The sequence below is a fragment of the Mirounga leonina genome, unplaced genomic scaffold, assembly GCF_011800145.1.
Source record: "Mirounga leonina isolate KUSES-001 unplaced genomic scaffold, KU_Mleo_1.0 Mir_150, whole genome shotgun sequence".
In the NCBI taxonomy this organism is placed as follows: Eukaryota; Metazoa; Chordata; class Mammalia; order Carnivora; family Phocidae; genus Mirounga; species Mirounga leonina.
The window spans coordinates 7,141,411-7,165,118 of NW_023270374.1; the positions used below are offsets into that span (position 1 = coordinate 7,141,411).

General features: G+C 41.7%; 1 protein-coding gene across 3 annotated transcripts in view; it reads right to left on the reverse strand.

Moving 5' to 3' along the window:
• Nucleotides 1–20,746, reverse strand: part of SEC23B (SEC23 homolog B, COPII coat complex component) — a 38,507-nt gene extending 17,761 nt beyond the window's left edge. Inside the window, exons 1-11 of one of the 3 annotated variants that reach the window (XM_035005781.1) lie at nucleotides 20,342–20,746; nucleotides 18,103–18,326; nucleotides 16,868–16,925; nucleotides 13,008–13,094; nucleotides 11,548–11,784; nucleotides 11,358–11,443; nucleotides 10,039–10,183; nucleotides 9,454–9,612; nucleotides 8,544–8,659; nucleotides 4,727–4,850; nucleotides 3,434–3,514 (exon numbers count right to left, since the gene is read on the reverse strand). In XM_035005781.1, the coding sequence (XP_034861672.1) occupies nucleotides 3,434–3,514; nucleotides 4,727–4,850; nucleotides 8,544–8,659; nucleotides 9,454–9,612; nucleotides 10,039–10,183; nucleotides 11,358–11,443; nucleotides 11,548–11,784; nucleotides 13,008–13,094; nucleotides 16,868–16,925; nucleotides 18,103–18,323 (1,314 nt within the window). In that variant the 5' untranslated portion in view covers nucleotides 18,324–18,326; nucleotides 20,342–20,746. Of the gene's footprint in view, nucleotides 1–3,433; nucleotides 3,515–4,726; nucleotides 4,851–8,543; nucleotides 8,660–9,453; nucleotides 9,613–10,038; nucleotides 10,184–11,357; nucleotides 11,444–11,547; nucleotides 11,785–13,007; nucleotides 13,095–16,867; nucleotides 16,926–18,102; nucleotides 18,658–20,341 lie in introns of those variants that run through there. The other 2 variants (XM_035005779.1, XM_035005780.1) reach the window with 2 other exon arrangements.
• Between the last annotated feature and the right edge of the window lie 2,962 nt (nucleotides 20,747–23,708).

The window sequence follows — 23,708 nt, forward strand, 5'->3', positions numbered from 1 at the left end:
AACATTTAAATTTAATTTAAAAAAGTACAATTACAAGCCAGAATAAAATTTAAGATGTATTATAGGACTCTAAAATTAAGCTTTTTTCTTTTTAGATTTATTTATTTATTTGAGAGAGAGTGCGTGCGAGAGTGAGTCACGGGAGGGGCAGAGGGAGAGAGAATCTCAAGCAGAGTCCCCACCAAGCACGGAGCCTGACTCAGGGCTTGATCCCATGATCCTGAGATCATGACCTGAGCCGAAATCAAGAGTCAGTAGCTCAACCAACCGAGCCTCCCAGGTTCCCCACCAACTCAATTTTTAATATATGAAACTTCTTAAAGTTTCCAGTCAAGGGGCTCGGTGTATGCCATCACAAAATATGCCACTCTGACAAGGATTATTTTAAGCTGAAGGTAATTTAAAAACAGCAGACATAAGAAACCTAACTCCCTGCCCTCCTCCTACCAAGAAGGGCAGGATGATTCTCAATCACCAAAGACAACTCTAGATGCTTATCAGCCCAGAGATGGCACAAGAAAAATCTACACAACCAATCTGCTAAGACCAACCCTTCTCTTCCATTAGCTCGCGCATCTACCTGCTTTTCCACCATGTGCCACCCCTAGAAGCTCAAAGTGCCTTTCCTGTGTCTTGTCACTTTTCTATAAATTTACTCTTCTTTTGTTAAGATGCCACATAATTCCAAGTTCTAACCACCCCTCTGAGTTACTCCTGAGTATGCACATGTTTATGCACAATGCATGAGTTAATTTTTTCTCTTGTGAAACCCTGTCTTTTGTCAGTCTCGTTTGCAGGGCCCAACAAATGAAATCAAGATGGGTAGAGGAAAAAGAAAAATCTTCCTCTTCTATAAGCACCAATACCTGAGCAGGCCACAAACCCTCCAGAGCCCCAAGAGTACATTTTCTTACTAACACACAAATTCCTTATGTAAGCATTTACCCCGCCTTTACCAGAGTAACTATGAAGATAAAATCAGGAAATCACCATTTAATAAATCTCCAATGAAACAATGATTCAAATAAGGATAATCAATGGATGCTTAAACCATTAGGTGAAAGGCTATTGGCAAACAAGATATTCATATTTTGCTACGATCTCGTTCAACGGATTTCTTGCTAATGGCAAAAAGGAAATGTGCCCGGGTGCCTGGGTGGCTCAGTCGTTAAGTGTCTGCCTTCGGCTCAGGTCATGATCCCAGGGTCCTGGGATCGAGCCCCACATCGGGCTCCCTGCTCCTCGGGAGGCCTGCTTCTCCCTCTTGCACTCCCCCTGCTTGTGTTCCCTCTCTCGCTGTGTCTCTCTCTGTCAAATAAATAAATAAAATCTTTAAAAAAAAAAAAAAGGAAATGTGCCCTTATAACAGAAAGACGTGGGGCAGTCATCACCTTCTCCACACAGTCTAACTCACCACCACTAGCACATGATCAGACAGAAGTGCCTCTTGAAGAAACATGCGAGGTGTAAGATCACTCAGGAACTGTGGTGGACAAAAAGGTCTAACCCGAATCTAATTGCTAATCTAACTTTCACTTTACAGAAAACACAGGGAGGATAGAAACCCCCTCACCACCACCGCAAGGAAACGATCAGATACACTGAGAATGTGTGATACTCTATTGAAGAAGACACAGACGCTTGGCACAAATCACTGTCATCAAACAAAAAAGCAAAAAACCCTGCAGAACAGGAAGACCATTCCAGATTTTAAAAGACTAAGTATATATAATGCTAGATGCAATACTAGTTAGAGGGTGGGAAAAATAGCTACAAAGGATATTTGGGGAGAAATTAGGGAAAGAATATGACTAGACACTGATGATATGAGCAAACTACTGTTTTCTTAGGTTTGATAAAATGTCACAGTAGGAGAACATCCTTAATTTTAGAAGATGCACACTGAAAGACTAAGTGTCGTGACCTCTGCAGCTTGTTGTTCCAAGGTTCTGTGAAGTACAACAAAGTGAACATGGCAGACAGATAATGACCAGAAAGACAAAGCAAATACTGCAAAGAAAGAGGACAGCCAGTATGACTAAATGTTAACAAGTGTGGACTCTAAATGGTGCATATACAGAACTCCTTATGCTCTTCTTTAAACTTCTCTGGATGCTGAATTGTATTTCCCCTCTCTTTGCATCCTCCAGGCCCCCTCCCAAAATCTCATGGCTGATCCCTACCGGATCTTAAAACAGCTAATTGGCTTGTACTGATTCATAAAATTACCTTCTTAGGCAGAATTTAAATGTATGGAACATATCTTGGAACAGGGCAGCCTTCTGAAGCCCCGCCAGGAATTAGGGGTACAAGTCCCTTAGTACACTAGGGTAATGGGTGACTCCTCAGATGGGCTTTGGGGCAGCCACCTGCCTTGCCCAAGGGATTACAGGAATATTCTCTCAAATCACTTTGCCTCTGGCAACTTCAACAAAAGGTTAACCAAAGTAGCCACTAAGTGAATGTTCACTGCTGATGAAGACAAAGTGAGAACGTGAAAGATGAAATCTGGTGTAAGCCTCCATTGTGCCAGGGGCTCTTTGGGCGCTCTTCTGAGCATTTTACCTGAACTTACTCCTTTACCCTCCCAACAGTGCTGTCAAGTGAGGTACTATTACTATCCCCACTTCCCAGATAAAGACGTTGAATCCCACAGTGAGTCAATACCTTGTAAGGGACACAAAATTGGCAGGGGTAGATCTGTGCCCTTGTATCCACATCTGGCTCTACAGACCACTGTCTCGTTGAAGAGGACAATGAGGGAAGGATGGGATTGGGACAACCCCCGCCCAGAACCCCCCTGGACAGGACTCACTGGACCCAATGGCTTGTCTCCTGGCAGCTAAAGTATAAGCAGAGGAAGTGAGCCACCAGCAAAGCCACCTCACCACTTAGTGTAACTTAACTTCTTCATATATTCTCAACATCTGTTACCCAAAGAACATAGCTATCTACACATACAACAGTGTCATTTGAGCCCAACCAACTCAAAATGGTCTCTGAGAAGTGAGACAAAGGTATCATCTCTAAGGGCAACAAGCACAGAGGTTTACTCTTGAAGGCTCTTGCTGAATGCTTGCCTTGCTAAATAGAATATGTTGTGGCTCACTGGCACAGAAACCCAGACAAGGACAGTGGGGTCAGGGGAACCTGGGCTCTAGTTCCTCCCTATCATCTCTGACCCAGAGAACATGATATTAGACCCCTCTGAGCCTCTCCCTGACCCTTTAGATAGACTGATGGACAGACAGATATGACACCACCTCTCAGAGTTGTGGTCGTCAGTAAGAGCTGGCCCTGCTCCCCTCACCATAGACACATCCCAACAGATGACATGATGTAAGATAAGATCACCCTGCTCTGACATTTCTAATGGGTTATAATGGGTTAAATCCTGGGGCACAGGAGGTGAGGATGATGGAGTTTTCCTTACGTTTTCTGACACACATGGTCCTTTCACATTCAGAGACACACAAGGACCGATGGCTCCTGCAACTTTCAGTTCCCGAGAGGTCTAAAATGGAAATACACAAGAATATAAAGTTAAAATTCACTGAAAACCACCTCTCACAGAAGACACAATTAAAATTTACAGGTAAAATATGGCAGCATCATCATTCCACCGAGAAGAAATCCTACATGGATCATGCTCTTAACAACTTTTCCATGCCCATGATGATCTGATGCAAACTTTAATAAGATCTTCCTTTAAACTACATTAACTTTGTTCCAAAAATGATGCAATATTTTCAACTCTCACCTTTGAAAATTTTTTTTAAACAAAGGATATGCCTTATTTTTTTTTTTAAAGTTTATTTAAGTAATCTCTACACCCAACGTGGAGCTCAAAACTCACAACCCCGAGATTAAGAGTCTCATGATCTTCTGACTGACCCAGCCAGGCACCCCCTCACCTCTGAAATAATTATACACATAGAAGATAACAATTCTACCAACTATACTACATTTTTTCCAATCCCATGTACTTAGAGGTAATTATTTATAATTTCTCATCAGTGAATATACTGTTATGTTGTTTTAAAAATACTTAATTCATGAACTCCAACATAACAAGGCCAATATACTTAGATTTTAAAATCTCAATTCATTAAAGTCTATTCCTCTTCAACTTAAAAAAAAAACAAAACCTCAAACATTTGAGAAGATTGTTTAAAGTTTAATCTAAATGACTTAATGATTATCTCCAATTCTCAAAGTAATAATCCTAATCCCATTATGTAACAGCTCCTTCTAATGTTTTCTCAATGACTCAGAATCAAGTGCAGGGCTTTCAGTCCCTACAAGAAAAAACAAGACCCAAACTCACAGTGCTACACTAATTTTCAGGTACTCTGGCTAGTCTGCAGGCAGGTGCTAAATATAAACATGGTTCTATGAATATGGTGGCCCATACTAACGGTGGCGGGGGCACTCAACACCATGCAGCTGCCTCTTTGCTCAGCCCACCACCAATTCTTAGGCCCGATGTCCTAGAGCAGGACAGAGCAGAGCCTGCAGGGGAATCAGACAGCACTTTGTTTAGAACGTTAATTAATATACAGGTCATTTTCAAGAAGCAAAGGGACAGAATCAATATACCTTCTTCAACTATTTTGCTGGGAACCTTTTAATTTACCTTTAGATGCCCGTGTCCAGCAAGGTGAGTCTGACTACTAAGTAAGTAAGAGCACTAATCTTCCATTAAAGTGTCAGAAAGCTATCGTACCTTCACTTCCAAAGTAGCACCAAATGCCATGCGGAAATCTCCATTGAAATCTTTACTAAAAATTCTTTGGAACGTCTGCTTGAAGAGAGAAGTGTTGAAAGAGTCTCCCATCACCATGTGCCCTCTAGGAAAGAAAGAAGCAAGTGAACATTTAAGATGACCGAAAGCCATTTGGATGCTTCCCCAGTGTTCACAAACAGTAATTTAAAGAAGGAAAAAAAAGCCACGTCCATGAAGATGCTACTAACTTAAATGGGAAACAGCAAGTTCAATGTGTACTTAAACAAAAGACACTATTTTCAAGACATCAAAGATAGGACTCCTTAGAACAGTTCTAAATCTTTACCACAGTGGTGGTTACACAAATCGATAGATGATACAGTCTCATACGATGTATACCTACATGTTAAAAAAATGAGTGCCAGTACAAACTGGTGAAATTCAAGTAGGGTCTGTAATATAGTTCATCATATCATACCAACGTCAGTTCCTGGCTGTGACGCTGCACTATTTTTCTGTAAGATGCTACCGCTGGGAGCTGCTACATGGAAGAGTATGGGCAGACTTCTCTGTACTATTTTTGCAATTTCTTGTGAATCCGTAATTATTTAAAAAAAAAAAAAAGAAAGAAAGAAAACAAAAGAACCCTTCACTGATAAACCCACAGGTTTAATGGGTTGTATCTATTGAGAAAATGTGTCCAGCTCCCCTCACTCTTCTCTGGTAGGGGAAATACCCAAGCCTGCGGGAAATCCTTTTCAGGTTAATTCACTGCCTCAAAACATTGAATCTTTCGCTGTATATGAATTATCTCTTCTAGTATATGAATAACTATATTCATGCCTTTTTGAAGTCAGAGGAAAATAATGTTCAAAATTTCAGCAGTTCATGTATTGGGGCAGATAAACACAGCATGATGCAAGTTATGCAACCAGCCATCAATCATCAAACAGGATTTCATAACGAGGCAGAACACGAGATCATCTGGCCCAGCGATCTCAGAGTGCCTGACCCCTCCAGGGACAGAGATGACTCTTTGGCCCTAAATGTCCACCCTTTCTGCCCCTTCCTTACTCATGGGTTCCATGGTTCCCCGGAAAAAAAAGGCTACATCTCCCAGCCTGCCTTGCACGTAGCCATATAGCTCAGCTTTGTTTGTTGGAAATGGCCTTTGTGATTTGTGGGGGGCATTCTCATGGGAAGGTGCTTGTCTTTGACTCTTCCTCCTTCCTGCTGCTCAAACACAGCGAGAGCCCAGTTACCATCTTGAACTGCAGGTAAAATACAAAGGTGGTGGAGCAGCATAGGAAGGGCCTCAGCCCCAATGAAGATGAAACCAATATCCCAGCCCTGGCTGCCTACCTCTGTTGCACTCACACAAACCTAATCCTGACTCACACCAACCCTCTACAACATACCATGCCAGGTTATCACCCAGATTAGATTTGAACTCCTCCTGTATCAGGAACGCATGCCCTCCAGAGGCAGTCCATTCCAGGCATGGACAGTGCTGAGGGTTAATAGGTTTTTCTTCATACTGGGTGAAATTCTATTTCCCAGCAGCTCCCCTTTGGTCGTACACGCAACCAACAAATCTGATGCCCTCTCCACAGGAGAGGCCTTTGATTGTTGAATATAGATCTCACGCCCCATCTGTTTTCAGTGGTATCTTTTCTAGATCCTTCAATCATTCTCCTTATGACACAGTTTCAAATACTCTCCACCACTCTTACCACTTGCCTTTGAACACCCCCCGTTCCTCTACATATCCCTTTGAAACTGAAATGCTCAGAATGGAAGATGATATAATCTGGGTGTGCCTGGCCCCAAGGAAACCAAGACTATGATCTTCTCTGAAGATAATCAATTCCTGTAACACAGCCTACAATCACCTTGTCTTTTCTGGAAGTCATCCCAACATTGAGCCACAACTTAAAACCTCTGAGACTTTTTAATGTCATTGCTAATACATTTCCCCGACACCATACTAGTGCAACAGATTATGTGACCTAAATACCAAGTTATTCTGGAGGCAGAGACCTCCCTGAGAACCTGATAGAAGTGATGGTCCCCTTCCACAGGAGAGATGCGCGTGCGCGCACACACACACACGCATGTGCGCACGTGCACGCACACACACACACACTCTGGCATATAAACTCGGGGATGTTCACAAACAGTGAGGCTTTTCCCTGGATGCTCTAAGACAAGGGCTCCTGGAGGATACTGGCAGGAAATCATCTTATTAAATGTGGCTCACTGGTATAGCTCTGTCAGTGTCATTTGGGCCTCGGGCACCTAACACATCTGCTGCTCTCTGGGACTGGTTCAAGTGACTACCTACCACATGCCCTTTGTTACTCAGTAAGGACCAGCAGTGTCACCCGGAAGCTTGTTAGAAATGCATCTCAGGAACATCTTAGGAATCTCAGGAACACCCCACAGCTCTATGCCAGTACTTCTCAAACTGTTCTGTGCAAGTCACCTGGCATCTTATTCAAATGCAGGTTTTGACACAAAAGGTCTAGGGTACGGCTCAAGATGCTACATTCCTTACAAGCTCTCATGCGAGGCTGATGCTGCCTGCGTTCAACCACACTTTGGACACTAAAGGTCCACCCTAGTGGTTCTCAAACTCCGCTTCACGTTAGAAACACCCAGGGAAGGATAACAAATGTTGACGCTGGGTCACACCCTATGCTAACTACGTGAGAATCACTGAGGGACAAGACTCAGAGCAAAAGTAGCTTTTACAGTTCCCCAGCAGGGCTCCACACTGAGCATGGAGCCTACTTAAAATAAACAAGCAAACAAACAAAAAATTTTAAAAATATAAGTAAAAAAATAAATAAACAATAAAGCTCCCGGGGAGTCTGGTGTGCAGCCTCCTTCAGACCAGTGGTGCACACCAGTTCTCACACTCACGTGTACCAGAATGCCCTGGACAGAGTGGGAAAGCTGACTATTGGGCTGCATCCTCAGAGTCTGATTCAGCAAGTCTGGGGCGAGGCCCAAGGAAGTACACTTCTCATCCATCCCTGGGAACCCTGAAGGTTGCTGGCGAGGCCCCACTGTGCTTTGAGAACTACAGGTCTCTGCTGTGGCCTGTCTGCGTGACGCGGACTTAGGCACTAAGCATACCCTGCCGCGCACCCTCCACGCTGAGCATGTGCTCCAAGTTGGGCAAGACTTATGATTACTAAGTCAGGTGATGGGTCTCCTAATTGCTCTGGCATTCAGACCCTATGCCCCCCTCCCTCACAAGGAAGTGGCTTGCTGAAGGCCACACACTCCACACGTGCTCACTTTCTTGCCCTGTTATAGATTCTGTGACAACTCTAAGGAAGAAGTAGAGTTACTCTGATATGATTCATTCAAACTGAACCTTGCAACCTCCTGCTAATCACTGCTTCTTTCTCCAAGAGGCCCATATACCCTCCCTGCTACAGACACGACAGCCTAGAGCATTCTGAAAACTTATCTAAATCAGCCTTGCACATTCCTATGCTTCCATCACTCACTTCTCTTTCCTTAAAATACACATGCTCCAGGGGCGCCTGGGTGGCTCAGTCGTTAAACGTCTGCCTTCGGCTCGGGTCATGATCCCAGGGTCCTGGGATCGAGCCCCACATCAGGCTCCCTGCTCCGCGGGAAGCCTGCTTCTCCCTCTCCCACTCCCCCTGCTTGTGTTCCCTCTCTCGCTGTGTCTCTCTCTGTCAAATAAATAAATAAAATCTTTAAAAATAAATAAAAATAAAAATAAAAATAAAATAAAATACACATGCTCCATTTTCCCAGGTGTTTGCTATCAACATACCCGGTAAGATTTGCACAACACTTCATCTCCAGAAGTCCAGTCTGATCAAGGGCACAAGCGTAAATATCAATGCAGTGACCATTTGTAGCAGTTCGGTTAGCAAGCATTTCATAGTGCTGTGAATGGAGAAAAATTACCTTTGGGAAACAGTATTATTCACGAGGTATGTCTCACTATACCAAAGGGATGTAACCAAACATAAGAATATGGAGATACAGGAAACAAACTGAGGGTTGCTGGAGTGGGGGGTGGAGTGGGAGGGATGGGGTGGCTGGGTGATAGACACTGGGGAAGGTATGTGCTATGGTAAGCACTGTGAATTGTGCAAGACTGTTGAATCACAGATCAGTACCTCTGAAACAAATAATGCAATATATGTTAAGAAAAAAAAGAAGAAGAAGACAGCAGGAGGGGAAAAATGAAGGGGGGAAATCAGAAGGGGAGACAAATCATGAGAGATGATGGACTCTGAAAAACAAACTGAGGGTTCTGGGGGGGTGGGAGGATGGGTTAGCCTGGTGATGGGTATTAAAGAGGGTACGTTCTGCATGGAGCACTGGGTGTTATGCACAATGAATCATGGAACACTACATCAAAAACTAATGATGTAATGTATGGTGATTAACCTAACAATAAAAAAATTTTTAAAAAAAGAATATGGAGATAGTTTTCTTTATAACACCCAATAAACTTGCTCAAAACACTTTTAGCAGTTTTAAGCCCACCCACTCTAAGTAAGAACTCAGAGCTGGGGCACCAATTTAACAGCAGCTGGGATCTGGAAGGTCACCTGAGCAAGAACAATTTGCTGACCACAAAGCATGGCCTCAGCAAGGTAGCTGTCACTCCAGAGCAGCCCAAACCCAGCACTAGGTAACCAGAATTACAGCCTGTGTCCAGGAGCACCTACCTTGGTTGCCTTTTTCATGAAACGTGCATTATCTTTCTCAATATCATGCCAGGAACGAATAGGAACCTTTAATTCATCTCCGACCACCATGCCAGGCCCTTGGGTGGGGGGACCCCCGGTAAACAACATAATCCTGGCTCCCGTGTTTGGAAAAGTACCCTAGAACAGTAAATGGCAGCATTTTAGAAACATACAGCTCACCCTGAGTATGCTTCCGTTTCCCTAAAAAAAATTCCATACAGTTCTCTTCAGCTTGCTGAATACTGATGATAGTAAGAAATAACACAGATGACAATGCAGAGAAGCAGCCTTAGTTATTCCAACCTGGTGGCTTCATAGACTTTATTAATTCACTGTGAGCACTCGCCATTGCCCTAATGGCCTTGTGTTTCTCATGAAAACTTCTAGTATTTTCAAAACATTATGGGGCTCCTTCATTGTGGATAATAATAACTGAAGTGCTTTATGATAAATTAACACAGTCAGTTGATTTAGGTCACAACTCATTTTCAAACAAGACTAGCAAAAACAACTTGTGGGAACAAACTTGCATGGTTTGAGGCACCCCGGTAAGTTGTGAGTTACCTCCAACAGGCCAACAGCAATGGACAAAGCAACACCAGTGGATCGCAAAGGTCTCTTCCCCTGAGTCACGGGCCATGGGTCCCTCTGCAGCTCCCCAAGGAGATCAGTGAGGTTCATGTCAATCTTGTGAATGGGCTGCAGAAATCTGCATGATTTTCAATGGACACATCAATCCTGGTTTAATAAAGTACTCTGGTCTTTAGCCCTAGGTAACACAGTTATAGCTCTTCAAAATAATTACTCAGACTAGTAAAAACTTGGAATTTTTTTCTTCAAAGCAATTTTATTCAAGAATATAATTTAAAAATGAACATATGGCAATTTATGTAGATAGCACGGAAAAAAAGCTGAATTTAAATAGGAACAAATCAGTTTAATTAAATTTAAGCAGCAGAGAAATCCTAAAGACAGGTCTAACGTGAATTCAATCCATGTAAAGTTCCTGTACGTGGACCACCTTCATCATTCTTTTTTTTTTTTAAGATGTATTTATTTTGGAGAGAGAGAGGAAGAGAAAGCAGGAGGGAGGGGCAGAAGGAGAGGGGGAGTGAGGGAGTTGGTGGGGGGAGAGAGAGAAATATCCAGCACACTCCTCACTGAGCATGGGGCCCAACTTGGGGCTCAATCTCACGACCCTAAGATCATGACCTGAGCTGAAATCAAGAGTCAGATGCTGAAACAACTGTGCCACCCAAGCACCCCCACCTTCATCGTTCTAAAGATCCACTTCAAAGTGATTCTCAAGTGTTTCTTGTGTGCCTAGGAGTAAATACAGAGAGAAGCAATGGTTTCTTACCACAGTAAGTGGCTGTCCCCAGCATGTCAGGCAATGCATTTTATCATGTTTGCTGACTGTTAACCTGGCCACAGGCAGCCGCAGGCACTCAAAAGGCTGAGGAAAGGAAGTGCCTGGTCTCAGGTTTGCTTAAGAACATCCCACAGAAGCTTTCAGTTTTCCTAGTTTTACTTCAGACTCAAAAGGACAACAGCCATATGTAAGAGGAGGTGAAGGCTTGAATACGGTGGTCTCAAAACATTTGTGATGGTACGATACTAACAGGAAAGACATTCTGAGCAAATCTAACCACACAAATGTGTGCATACATATGTATGTGTACATCCGCAACTTAGTTATGAGCTTCAAATATATACCAAATTGTTACATAGATCATGAAACGTTAAACGTTCTTAGGCTTAATCATTTCTTTTTTTCTCTAAAAATAAGAAAATAAAAGTTCTAACATTTTTCTTCCCTCACTCCAATGGGTTGGCCCGCATGCCCACTACTGTGTGTGCAACATTCTATGTTGGTAGCTCACCTGCCTGAAACAAAAGGCTGCTCCTGTGGTTGACCAGGTCTTGCTTGCTGCATGGGCATGGCAGGCTTGGTGAGGCCCAGCATATCCTAAAAAACCCAAAAAGACTCATTTCCCATAACACTAGAGTGAATGACCAACTCATGTTTAAGAAATCTCCTTGCTCCTGCTTAGGTACGAGCAAAGCACAAACCTGTATTTGCTTTGCAGTTAAATCCTTTGTCCCTCGGAAGACATAACTTTTGGAAATTCCTTCACAGCTGAGTTCGTGAACCTGTACCATCCTCCCAAATGTGATCAAACCCACCAGAGCATCTGGAGGAAGGAGACTCAGGGACATTTGCAGGGATTCTTTGAGTGCTTGAAGGTCATCTTCTTCTAGGCACGTGTCAACCACATAGAGGAAGATCAGAGGGGACTGAGCACCTCGCTTTATGCAAAGAAATACAGCATGATGATCAGTATAGAAATAGACCAAACCAGCTCTTTTAAAAGTAAATCAGGTATGTAAATAACAAGTCTTCATCTGTAGTTACTGACAGGGAATAAGGACATCTAACTTCTACTCACCTCATTAAATGACAGGTTACATTAAAACAAATTAAATGTAAAAACTGATTGTATCCAACAATTTATTCTACATTTTTGAATGCCTTCCATGTGCCAGTCACTGTTCCAGGTCCTGAGATACATCAGTGAGCCAAAAGAACAAAGATACCTGCCTGCCTCAAGTTGCTGACTTTCTGGAATGGAGAGGATAAGGAGATGCCAGGAGTAGAGGTAGGGGGCAGGTTCCAGTATTACTTAAGAGATCAGGGCAGCCTCATTAAGAAAGTAATATTAAAGCAAAAACCCAGAGGAGAGGGAGGGAGCAATACAGTCATAGGGGAAAGAGAATTCCAGCCTGAGGAAGAGCCAGAGGAAAGGCCCACAGGCAAGAGCATTCCTGGCATGCCCAAGGAAAGTCATGAGGCCCATGTGGCTGAACGAAACACTAATACAAGTTGAGGTCCAAGTGATAACACAGGGCCAGTCCACACAGAGCTTTGAAGACTACCTCTTACTCTGGGTGAAAGAGAGCCATTTTCACCATTGGAGGTTTCTGAACACAGAAGTAACATGACATGTTTTTAAAGAGTTACTCTGGCTTCTGGGTTAAGGATAAAATATAAGTGGGAAAAGGTTAAATTACGGAGAAGGGTTAAGAGATGGCCCAGTAATTTAAGTGAGTGGCGCTGGCTGACCCAGGAAAAAGCAGTGGGGGGAAAGAAGTGGTTGGACTGTGGATAGATTCTGAATATAGACCCAATGGAATTTCCTAGTGGACTGGATATGGAATGCATGAGAAAGAGAAGTCAAGGATGAACCTAAGGTTTTTAAGCTTGACTACAAGATGGAGTACCATCACAAAGCTGGAGAAGGCTGTGGGGGACAGATGCTGAACTCAACCAGTGATCCCTTTTCTAGCCGCCTATCAAGACTGCAAATAATGCCAGCAAGTGCAAACGCACCAGGACCAAGTCATCAGGATCCTGCTGCCTTTACAGCTTTAAATTGCCCAGGAAGGGATGGGACACTGAAGACAAAGACAAAGTATTTCAAGAGAAACTCAATATTTAACACTGCTCATTAAATGCACAACAAAGAAGTTACCTGTATCACGTACTCAATTGTAGAAAACTGGGGCATCAATTCAGCAGGCTGATTCACCTCAGATATACCTGTGTAAGCAGGAGGAAACTGAAGGGAAAAAAACAAAGCAATCTTTCATTAGGACTGAAAGATATTTATGTTATACCTTCTATTTTCCATTTATAAAAATAGGCAAAAGGGCACCTAGGTGGCTCAGTTGTTAAGCGTCTGCCTTCGGGTCAGGTCATGATCCCAGAGTCCTGGGATTGAGTCCTACATCGGGCTCCCTGCTCAGCGGGAAGCCTGCTTCTCCCTCTCCCACTCCCCCTGCTTGTGTTCCCTCTCTCACTGTCTCTCTGTCAAATAAATAAAATCTTAAAAAAAAAAAAAAAATAGGCAATGACCAGGTATTAATTCTGTAAAATATAGAATATGTAACTAAAATATAAAAATCAAAATTTTGGGGCATCTGGATGGCTCAGTTGGTGGAACATGCAACTCTTGATCTCAGGGTTGAGTTCGAGCCCCATGTTGGGTATAGAGATTACATAAAAATAAAATATTAAAAAAAAAAAAAGAAAGAAAAGAAATACAGACTCAATTTTCATCCTAACTCTTAAATCAGAGCCTGCATTAAAAAAATAAATATATATATCAAAATATTAAAATTTTAAATCAATAACCCTGCCTTATACTTATATCCCATTGTAACTTTTTTTAACGTATTAGGGCATGTTGTAACTTCTAGATGATTAAAAAATGCACTGTTATAAACCATTTTTTATGTGCTGCCCTGCAAATTAAGGGCTTAGGTTTTAGCTATTTTATCAATAGTTTACGTGGAAGTCTAACACTTTTATTTGGGTTTATTATTTTAGCTGTCATCAATAAAGTAAAGCATGTATTTTGTAGAAAAACCAGCAAGTACAAGAAAATACAAGGAATAGGAAAAGGGGCGCATAGCTGGCTCATTCAGAAGAGTGTGTGACTCTTGATCTCAGGGTTGTGAGCTCGATCCCCATATTGGGTGTAGAGATTGCTGAAAAAATAAACTTTAAAAAAAAAAAGGGGGTGCGTGGGTGGCTCACTTGGTTAAGCATCTGCCTTCAGCTCAGGTCATGATCCCCTGGTCCTGGGATCGTGTCCCACGTTGTCAGGCTGCCTGCTTCTGCAGGGAGCATGCTTCTGCCCCTCCCACCCCCCCACCCCCGCACTCACGCACGGCCTATCTCTCAAATAAATAAATAAAATAAAAGAGGAAGAAAAAAACCCTCATGTTCCTACCAACTAGAGATAGCTACTGTCAACATGTAGGCGTATTTCCTTTCAGACTTTTTCTACTTAAGCACAGCTGAGCTCATCTCGTATATATCATTTTACAACCTGCTCTTTATGCTTAACATATTATCACAGACATTTTCTTTTGTCTTTAAAATTTTCTACAAACATTTGAAACTCATAGCTTATAGATTGATTTTTCCCCAATTTTTTTTATTGTGGTAAAATACATATAAATTTACCATAATAATCTTTGCTCAGCGTACAGTTTGGTGGTCTTAAATATTCATAATGTACAACCATCACCACCATCCATCTCCAGAATTCTTTTCATCTTGCAAAACTGAAACTCTGAACCTGTACAAAACATCTCCCCATTATCTTCTCCCTTGAATGACCTGATATTAATCCCTTATTAGATTTATGATTTGTAAATATTTTTGCCCATTCTGTGGACTGCCCTTTAGATCTGCTGACATTGTCTTTGATGCCTTAGGATTTTCACAATAAATTATACTAAGAGGCACCCAGCCGGCTCAGTCAAGAGGGCATGTGACTCCTGGTCTCGGGGTTCTAAGTTCAAGCCCCACATTGGGTGTAGAGATTTCTTAAAAATAAGATCTTAAAAAAAATTTATATTAAACACAGACTTCATTCTGAATGTAACAGGGTAGATAAGTCTTTAAGATTTGCATATACTGGGGCACCTAGGCGGCTCAGTCAGTTAAACGTCAGCCTTTGGCTCAGGTCATGATCCTGGAGTCCCTGGATCGAGCCCTGCATTGGGTTCCCTGCTCAGCGGGGAGTCTGCTTCTGCCTCCCACCCCACCCCCTGCTCCTGCCCTCTCGCTCTCTCTCTCAAATAAAATTATAAAAAAAAAAAAAGATTTGCATATATTTCTGAAATCTCTTGTGGAGGTAAATTTTGAATGGTATCTGCTTATACTTTCCAGGCCTATACTTAGTACATTGACTGGTCTATTCATCACTGGACTTACTGTGTCATATCTGAGAATGTGTGACATATCTGAGAATGAGACTGTTAATTGTAATTATAATCAAATATAAGAATAAATAAATGCATTTATTAATATCTTAAGTTATACTAGAGGGTGCCTGGGTGGCTCAGTTGGTTGAGGGTCTGCCTTCGGCTCAGGTCATGTCTCAGGGTCCTGGGATCAAGCCCCTTGTCGGGCTCCCTGCTCAGCGGGGTGTCTGCTTCTCCCTCTCCCTCTGACCCTCCTCCCCGCTTGTGCTTGTGTGCTCCTTCTGTCTCAAATAAATAAAGAAAATCTTAAAAAAAAAAAAAAGATCTACTAAAGCACTGTATACTATGTTGGGAACAATTAATTTTTTTCTAACAGCTTTATTTTTTTTTTTTTTTTAAGATTTTATTTATTCATGAGAGAGAGAGAGAGAGGCAGAGGGAGAAGCAGACTTCCCGCAGAGCGGGGAGCCCGATGCGGAACTCGATCCCAGGACTCCGGGACCACGACCTGAGCCGAAGGCAGACGCTGAACCATCTGAGCCACCCAGGCGCCCTCTAACAGCTTTATTGAGGTGTATTTTTTTTCTCTCCTTTTTTTTTTTTAAAAGATTTTATTTATTTATTTGAGAGAGAGAATGAGAGAGAGAGAGCATGAGAGGGGGGAGGGTCAGAGGGAGAAGCAGACTCCCTGCCGAGCAGGGAGCCCGATGCGGGACTCGATCCTGGGACTCCAGGATCATGACCTGAGCCGAAGGCAGTCGCCTAACCAACTGAGCCACCCAGGTGCCCTATTGAGGTGTATTTTATATGCCTTAAAATTCACATTTAAAATGTACAATTTGATGATTTTTAGTAAATGTACAGAGTTGTGCAAAGATCACCACAATCCAGTTTTAGAATTACAGGCAGAGTTCATTTTAAACAAAAGTGTCTCTCATCATTTTTGAGCTCCTTCTAAGTTTAGTAGTTTTAAAATTTTTAAATCAAAAGAGGCTCAACACTGGTACTTGGACCCTAAAATTTACAAAGATCAAAAAATGAAAATTCAATAATGTACACTATCCAATTAGAATAAACAAGTCAAACGAAATATAGACAACATAAGTGGGTTTTTTGTTTTTTGGTTTTTTTTTTAAATATTTTATCTATCTATTTGACAGAGAGAGACACAGTGAGAGAGGGAACACAGCAGGGGGAATGGGAGAGAGAGAAGCAGGCCTCCCGCGGAGCAGGGAGCCCAATGCGGGGCTCGATCCCAGGACGCTGGGATCATAACCTGAGCCGAAGGCAGACGCCTAACGGCTGAGCCACCCAGGCACCCCTAGACAATAGATCTGTTTTCTTATGGTAAAATATTCACTGCTAACAGAGCACATAAAAAAAGGGAATTCTATGTCCCTCCACACTAAATGATAAAAACCCACATAATGAAACTTGAGGTCACCATTCAACAGAGAAATCACAAATGTTCAAATATGCTTAACAAAAGCTATCACCTTGAGTTTAGCAGAAACTGATGACTGTCAGGGCAGACACAAATTCAACCTCACTTTATTTTTTTTAGAATAGCTCCACCAAAATGAAACACAGAAAAACACTTAAAAAATTCACATACCTGATTTCTTTGGAAACAGAAATTACAGGCCCAAAGTTTCGCTCGATAATCAACCTGACTGTGAGAAAGATAAATATAACAGCTAGGTACCATTTTCATTTGTAATGTAGAAAGCATTCAAATGTAATCCTCAAGTTCAGTAAATCACATAGATATGTTTGTGTGTGTGTGCATGAATGGATGGAGGTATGTAAAATGTCCACTGCAGTTAAAGAGTTCTGGCTGTTAAATACACCAAAAATTTCCTTCCTACAGTGGCAATGAAGAATTAGTAAATCTTTTTTTCCTCTTTTCTAATTTCCTTGATAATATTTAAAATTTCATGATTTTATATAAATTACAGGTTATTTCCCTTTTACCCTATTATCTTAATATAATCTGTGTGAGTTTTCTAACATCTTTATTGTTCAGATATGTGAAACTACCAAATTTCAATACTAAAAGCACATTTCATGCACAGGAAAAACCTGGCTGACTTTCACCTCACCGAGCTCACTTGAAAAAGTTGGGAGGCATGCTTCTGGGTGGATACACTTCCTAGAACTGGTTAAAGATACACTTCAGTTGCTTCTTTGTCCCCTTTCTACATTTAGAAAACAAGCAACGGCTATCTCTTCACAAGAAGAGCAGCAGCATCGTACTTATGGTTACATCAAGTAATAGCAAGGGCAATGCAGTAAAAAATGTTCCCTCATATAAAAGTATTACCTTTTAAAGAGTATTTCTGATACTCTTCACCTCTTTAAAATATTATTTCAAATAATGCCCACATTTAAGAGAAATATCATAGGTCACTATCTCAGGTACAAAAAATTACACTTAACAATCATTAAGAGTTGTGATTTCTTCTGCGTATCACTTCCTGCCATACAGCATCACCATACCAGGTAAGTATGAAAAAACTGTTTAAAGCTTTTCATTTTTGGAAAATGCTTTAAAAGGCACCCATATAATCTACAGTTAAGCCAAAAGCAAACTGAAATTAGCAAAAAAAAAGAAAAGAAGGGAATTTCAAATCATTTCCCTTTGCTTCCACCTCATTCCCGTAAGTTCCAATTTTATCTGGAGTATTAGGCCGGGAAGACTTTACAAGCATTTATCACATAAGAATCTCACCATGCACTTCTCTACTCAAATTTGATGACCTGCCCAAACTGAATCACTTTTATGAGAATCACGTAAAAGTCATAATTACTGTATTCCTCTTTCTCACTAGTTTTAAAAAGAATTCATACCAAAGTGGATTCAGAATGGCTTTGCAAGTTGTCCGGCTACAAAGCACAGGTTCATACTGTACAGGAGGCAGGTCTGGACGTTCTTTCAAAGGAGTAAGGAGACAAGCCAGGGGAACAACCATTCTCGTAGCCTCAAGACGGCTGGAAGGCCACACGTTCCAACTAAAGCGCACACCATCCCGTTCTTCATTCTGCTGAATGAACTCCAGATATGTTGCCATAGTCTAAAAAGAAACTGAAGATAAAGCTGTAATTTTATGTGAAATTCTCAACTAAACTTCAAAAAAGAAGATAGTCGACAGTTGTCTAACGCAATGTTTTTTAAACACTTAGTCCGGAAGAACCAGTCACTGTAGGATGACATTTCCCTTCCCTTTGATCCCCAAAAGCCAATTAACTTCACAGTTATCTTTGACTATTGTTCCTTTCTCAACTCTCTTTACCACTTAAAGAAATAAATAAAAGGTGTGGGGAGTTTACCATTATTTGATCATTTTTAAGCTGCAAGTAGCTGAATACTAATGTAAACCATCTCATAGATCACTCTGTGTGATCTATGAGAAGGGAATTCTAATTCCCCTTGCCCAAGAGTAAGTCTCAAACCCTGTTTCAGCATCCAGCTACCTTCCCCCTTGATCCACTTCCTTCTGTGCTTTATTAAAGCAAACACCGTATTAAATTTTACATTCTAAGTGATTCCATTTTTGTGCCCTTTCCCCTCCTCTCTGTTAACTGTGAAGACAAAAACCGTATGTTGACATGTGAATCCAATTCATAATCCACCACCAGTTCTGACCCAAAGTATTTTTACTTGGGATCACCAAAATTACAACGCTAGGTTTGCTATCATGCTGAGTGAATCTTTCACCAAGACTTCTCTCCTCACCATGGTTGCTTATGCTCATGCCTCAAAAGATTCTGGTTAATAAAATAACCATTTAGACTAAGCTTTTCAAACCCCCACACTGCCAACTCCATTGAATGTTTCATACATTCTGTTTACATCCTAAAATCTAGGCTAAGGCTAACACACATTTCAGTCACTAGGGCTCAAGGGAACAAGCCCCTCAAGAAAAATGGAAAAACAGGCAAATTAAAGAATCTTCATTATTAGTAGCCTCTAGTGCTCACTTTATGCAGTGTTGAATAACTGTCTCTATGTTATTATGAGAAGTGCCACACATACTGTAAATAATGTGAACTAAGGAAATGGTCTTTATATGACTAGAAAAGCAAATGAATCAATTAGTTTACTACACACAACCCAGACCACAAAAATTCCAAATGTTTGCTCCAACTGAAACTCTAAAGCATGTATTTGTTCTTTCCAGCAAAGGCAGGAAACTGAAGCACCCTTACACAGGACCCACTTCTGCAGCTACCTGAGTGGCAAAGGGATAACTCAGGTGGGAATAAAAGCATGTTCTAATATCACAATTCTCAGGAAGTACCTCTAAAGGTTTCATTAAATAACTTTCCCCATTCAAAACAATTCATTATTAAAAGGTACTGGCTCCATCCAATGTCCCCAGGCAGCTACATATTAAAACCTGCTCTTCCCACTGCCTCCTCCCCTCACCTCTTTTAGAGCACGGATTCTTAACTCTGGGCACAAAACCAACGGGGGACTTCAGAGGGTCAAAAAATCTTCTGAAATTGTATGCAAAATTGTGTGCATGAGCTAATGTGCATTTTTCTAGGGCGGTCGATTTACGGCTCACACCATATCCTCAAAGATTTTGTGAAGAGGTTAATAGCTGAATAAATGAGTGAATGAAAGAACTTTTAAAGATTTTGTAGCAGTATCTGCCAAAAGAAAAAAAGACACACACACACACGAAAAACTGAACCGCTCATCCCATCAAAGCATAACTTTTCAGGACACAGTAGCCAAGTTTAAGCAAAGTTTAATGCTTGAAGGGTAGTCGGAAAACCCGGGTCCTAGTTCCAGCTGCCACGAAGCAGAAGTCATTTCAGCCGCATTACCGGTTTCTTAACTGAAAAAAAGTTGAATCCTTCCGCACCCCGAGATTCTGGGGGTTCCCGAGCCAGAAGCCGGCCGGCCGCACCGCAAGACTAGGAACGCGTCACTCTCAGCAGACCCCTGGGTCACTGAGTCCCTCAGTTCCTCTGCCCGCCGAGCCGCCGAGAGAAGGCTTCGTTCCAGGAGCACCAACTCGGTCCTTACAGAGACTCTTGTCCGTGCCCTCGACCCCCCATCACCGGCTCTCCCACTCACCTGGCAGGAGCCGTTCACCTGGCCTTGTCCGCACCCACAGCTGCTAGAGCCCTGCTCCGGCTCCCACCGCCAAGTCCAGCTCAGCTCTCCCCCGACTGGTCAGCGCTCCTGTGTGTCACTCCACGGCGCCGTCCGCTGGCCAATCAAAGAGGGCCTCTCCGGCGGAGGAGCGGAAGCAAGACTTTCAGTGAAGCCGCGCCGCCATCTTGGAATAGGGCAAGACAGTCGTGCCTTGGTCCACAAAACCAAAACTCCTCAGATCCTAAGTTCCTCCACGTTCACCTCTAAACGTTTGTCCTTCAGAAAACTCCAGTGTCTGCCGGATTGCTTCCTAGGTGCTGCCTGCACGCCTCAGGGATTCGCCCTGATCCAACATAACTTCCGTTCACCTTAGGAAGTCCCTCTCATCGCCTTAGTTACCGGGAAGCGAGAATGATGACGTGTGGCACCGGAAAAAGGAGGGGCACCGTGCGGAGGAAACTGAAGCTGGCCGGGAAAAGGTATCAGCGCGGGAAGGGGCGGGGCGGAGGGACAGTGCGGCCACTAGCGCTAGATTAGGGAATTTCGACCGGTAGAGAAATGCTTCCTTAAATTAATACCAGGTTTCCTCCTTTCGTTCGCTGTGTAGGATTCGCGTTCTCTGCAGGGACTGGCAGTAGTGCACAGTTACTCTCTGCGTGTCTGTCCCTGTCATCCATCTACGAGAAGGTGAATAATTGAGAGCTGTCATATTCAAGCATCCTAGGAGACTAACAAAACTCCTAACTTTATAGAGCACTGCTTTCTACAACCATCAAAGGCATTATACACCTTTTTATAAGTGACAAAAATGAGCACATTTATTAATCTAACCCAGAAATACAGCCTCTCTGTAGTATATGAAAATAAGAAAGCTATATAAACTTAATATTATGCTTAGAATATATCTAGACATCCAAGGGTTACCATTAATTTGTTCAACTTAATATTAGTTCAAAATTTTAAATTACCTACAGAACACCAATTAGTTTTAAGTTGATGTACTATGAAACATAATTACTCTTTGTTTTTACATAATTACTCTTAATATAAAAAGTTTGTGGAACAGTTATTCAGTTTTGTTGAATAAATTTATATTTTTCCAGTTCCTAAAACATTATGTCAGAGTAATGTTAGGTTATTTAATTATTAAACTTGAATAAATTTAGGAAGTTCACACTAATTTTTCTCTCAGTCAGGAAACAAACTCAATTAAAATACATACACATTTGTATTATGGTTTACACTGAAAAAGACAGCCATATTTTTTTAACCAAACATTAAAAGAATATCATTTGCCCAAGGCTTGCTTTGATTATTTGAACCTGGATTCTTTCAGTACTAGAAATTTATGAAAAGGATATTTTAAATACAATCTTAAACATTTAAAGTATTGGAAGGGTTTTTTTTTTTTAATTTTATCTATCTATCTATTTATTTATTTATTTATTTTTGTGGGGGGCGAGGTGCAGAGGGAGAGGACAAGCGGACTCCATGCTGAGCGCGGAGCTCCTGGTGGGGCTGGATCCCACAACCCTGAGATCATGACCTGGACAGAAATCAGGAGTCAGTTGCTTAACCAACTGAGCCACCCAGCCACCCCTAAAGTATTGGAAATTTAATTTCTTTATTTTCTGGGAAGTGTAGAAATATTTGATTTATGTAAGTGTGTATTTATCTCAATAAGCCAATCAGAACATAACTCCTTTAAGAGATATAATCATCTAATTTATTAAAGCTCTCCAAACTTAGTAAACATTTCACACTCCACAGGATGTGAAGACCTTTCTGGATTACAGCCATAAAGACAGACGCACAGACACACAGAGAGTACAGCTTTGGTTCTACCACTTTAGTCACAGGTCAGAAGTGAATGCAGAAACACAAAAACTCACTAGATCAGGTATCAAAGAGCCATTCTCCTTCCCAGTGGGCATGGAAATCTTGACTGATCTGAGTTCATAAATAGACAAAAAAGGCAAACAAACAAACAAAAAACCAACCAGATTCTCTGTCTTCTCCTATCCAAAAGAGAATATATCTATGTAAACCATTAATTAACTTAATGAGATCACCAAATGGTCAGAATATAAAACCAAATTCCTAATTGTTGTTGCCATCAATGGTGAGAAACCTACCAGCTGTAAATGTATCGGAAACAAAAAGAAAAATACAAAATCAGTAAAGAGAAGAAACCTGGAGAAAGAGTCAGTCCATTGTTGTACGATTGCCACTTGCATATTCACTGTTCAGTCTGGGAGCCAAAAGCAAAACATGCCTGGGCTCAAGTAAGCAGCCCATGAGGTGCTCTTCAGCAACATGATTTACCCAGTTTTGTCAGGTGAATCCATTAGGATGTTGGTGAAACCTTCAAAATTGTTAAAGTTTCAGGGATGCTTGAGTGGCTCAGTCAGTTAAGTGGCTGCCTTTGGCTCAGGTCATGATCCCAGGGTCCTGGGATCGAGTACCGCATCGGGCTCCTTGCTTAGCAGGGAGCCTGCTTCTCCCTCTTCCTGCAGCTTCCCTGGCATGTGCGTGCTCTCTCTCTCTCTGACAAATAAATAAATAAAATCTCCAAAATTGTTAAAGTTTCAAAAAGGTAAAATTCTGGCCCTCATACAAATATAAAATGAGCATGTGTCAAAGATTCTGCATAACTCATTCATTAATGAGGGAACAAGTAAGGATGTTCAGACTGGTTCAAGGAAGAATTTGATTTATAGATTCATATTTCCTAACACACAAAACCCACTTGCATTTCTGTGGACAAGACTCATTTGCATTGCTATGGACAGGAAATGTTTGCATTACTATTGTTGCAGGATATCTTTTCCTTCTGTGCCTGCAGTGCCGGTGGTTCTTGGTCGCGCTGCTCCCAAAAAGGAGGGGACCCAGAGGGTTGCCACCAGAGTTTCTAAGTCTAGGGGTTTTTATGGGCTTGTTGGCGGGCTGTTTTAATTTGATTAACCCTCCATGCACTTGTCATCCAATCAGGTTTTTGTCATCTAATGTGTGGGAAAGAGTGGAGGGCTCCTTCCAGGATGGTGTAAAATCCTTTTAAGGGTGGTTTCCTCTTAGGGGGGATGGGGAGCCTGTCCCTGCCTTCCTTTCTTCCAACTATTCTTCATCCCTACCTGTTTTCTGTAAATTAATTTCTGTCTCTACAGAGTTGTGAAATAGCTTAGTCAAAGATAAAGGCACTCACCCCTTACAATCAGATGACCCCAGGGATTCCTTTAAAAAATGCCCAGTATTCCATGGAAGTTCACCCAGTAAACTCTTGACTATTTCAAAATCTTTCACAATTTTCATGATATTATTCATCATCTATAATCTAATTTCTATAATT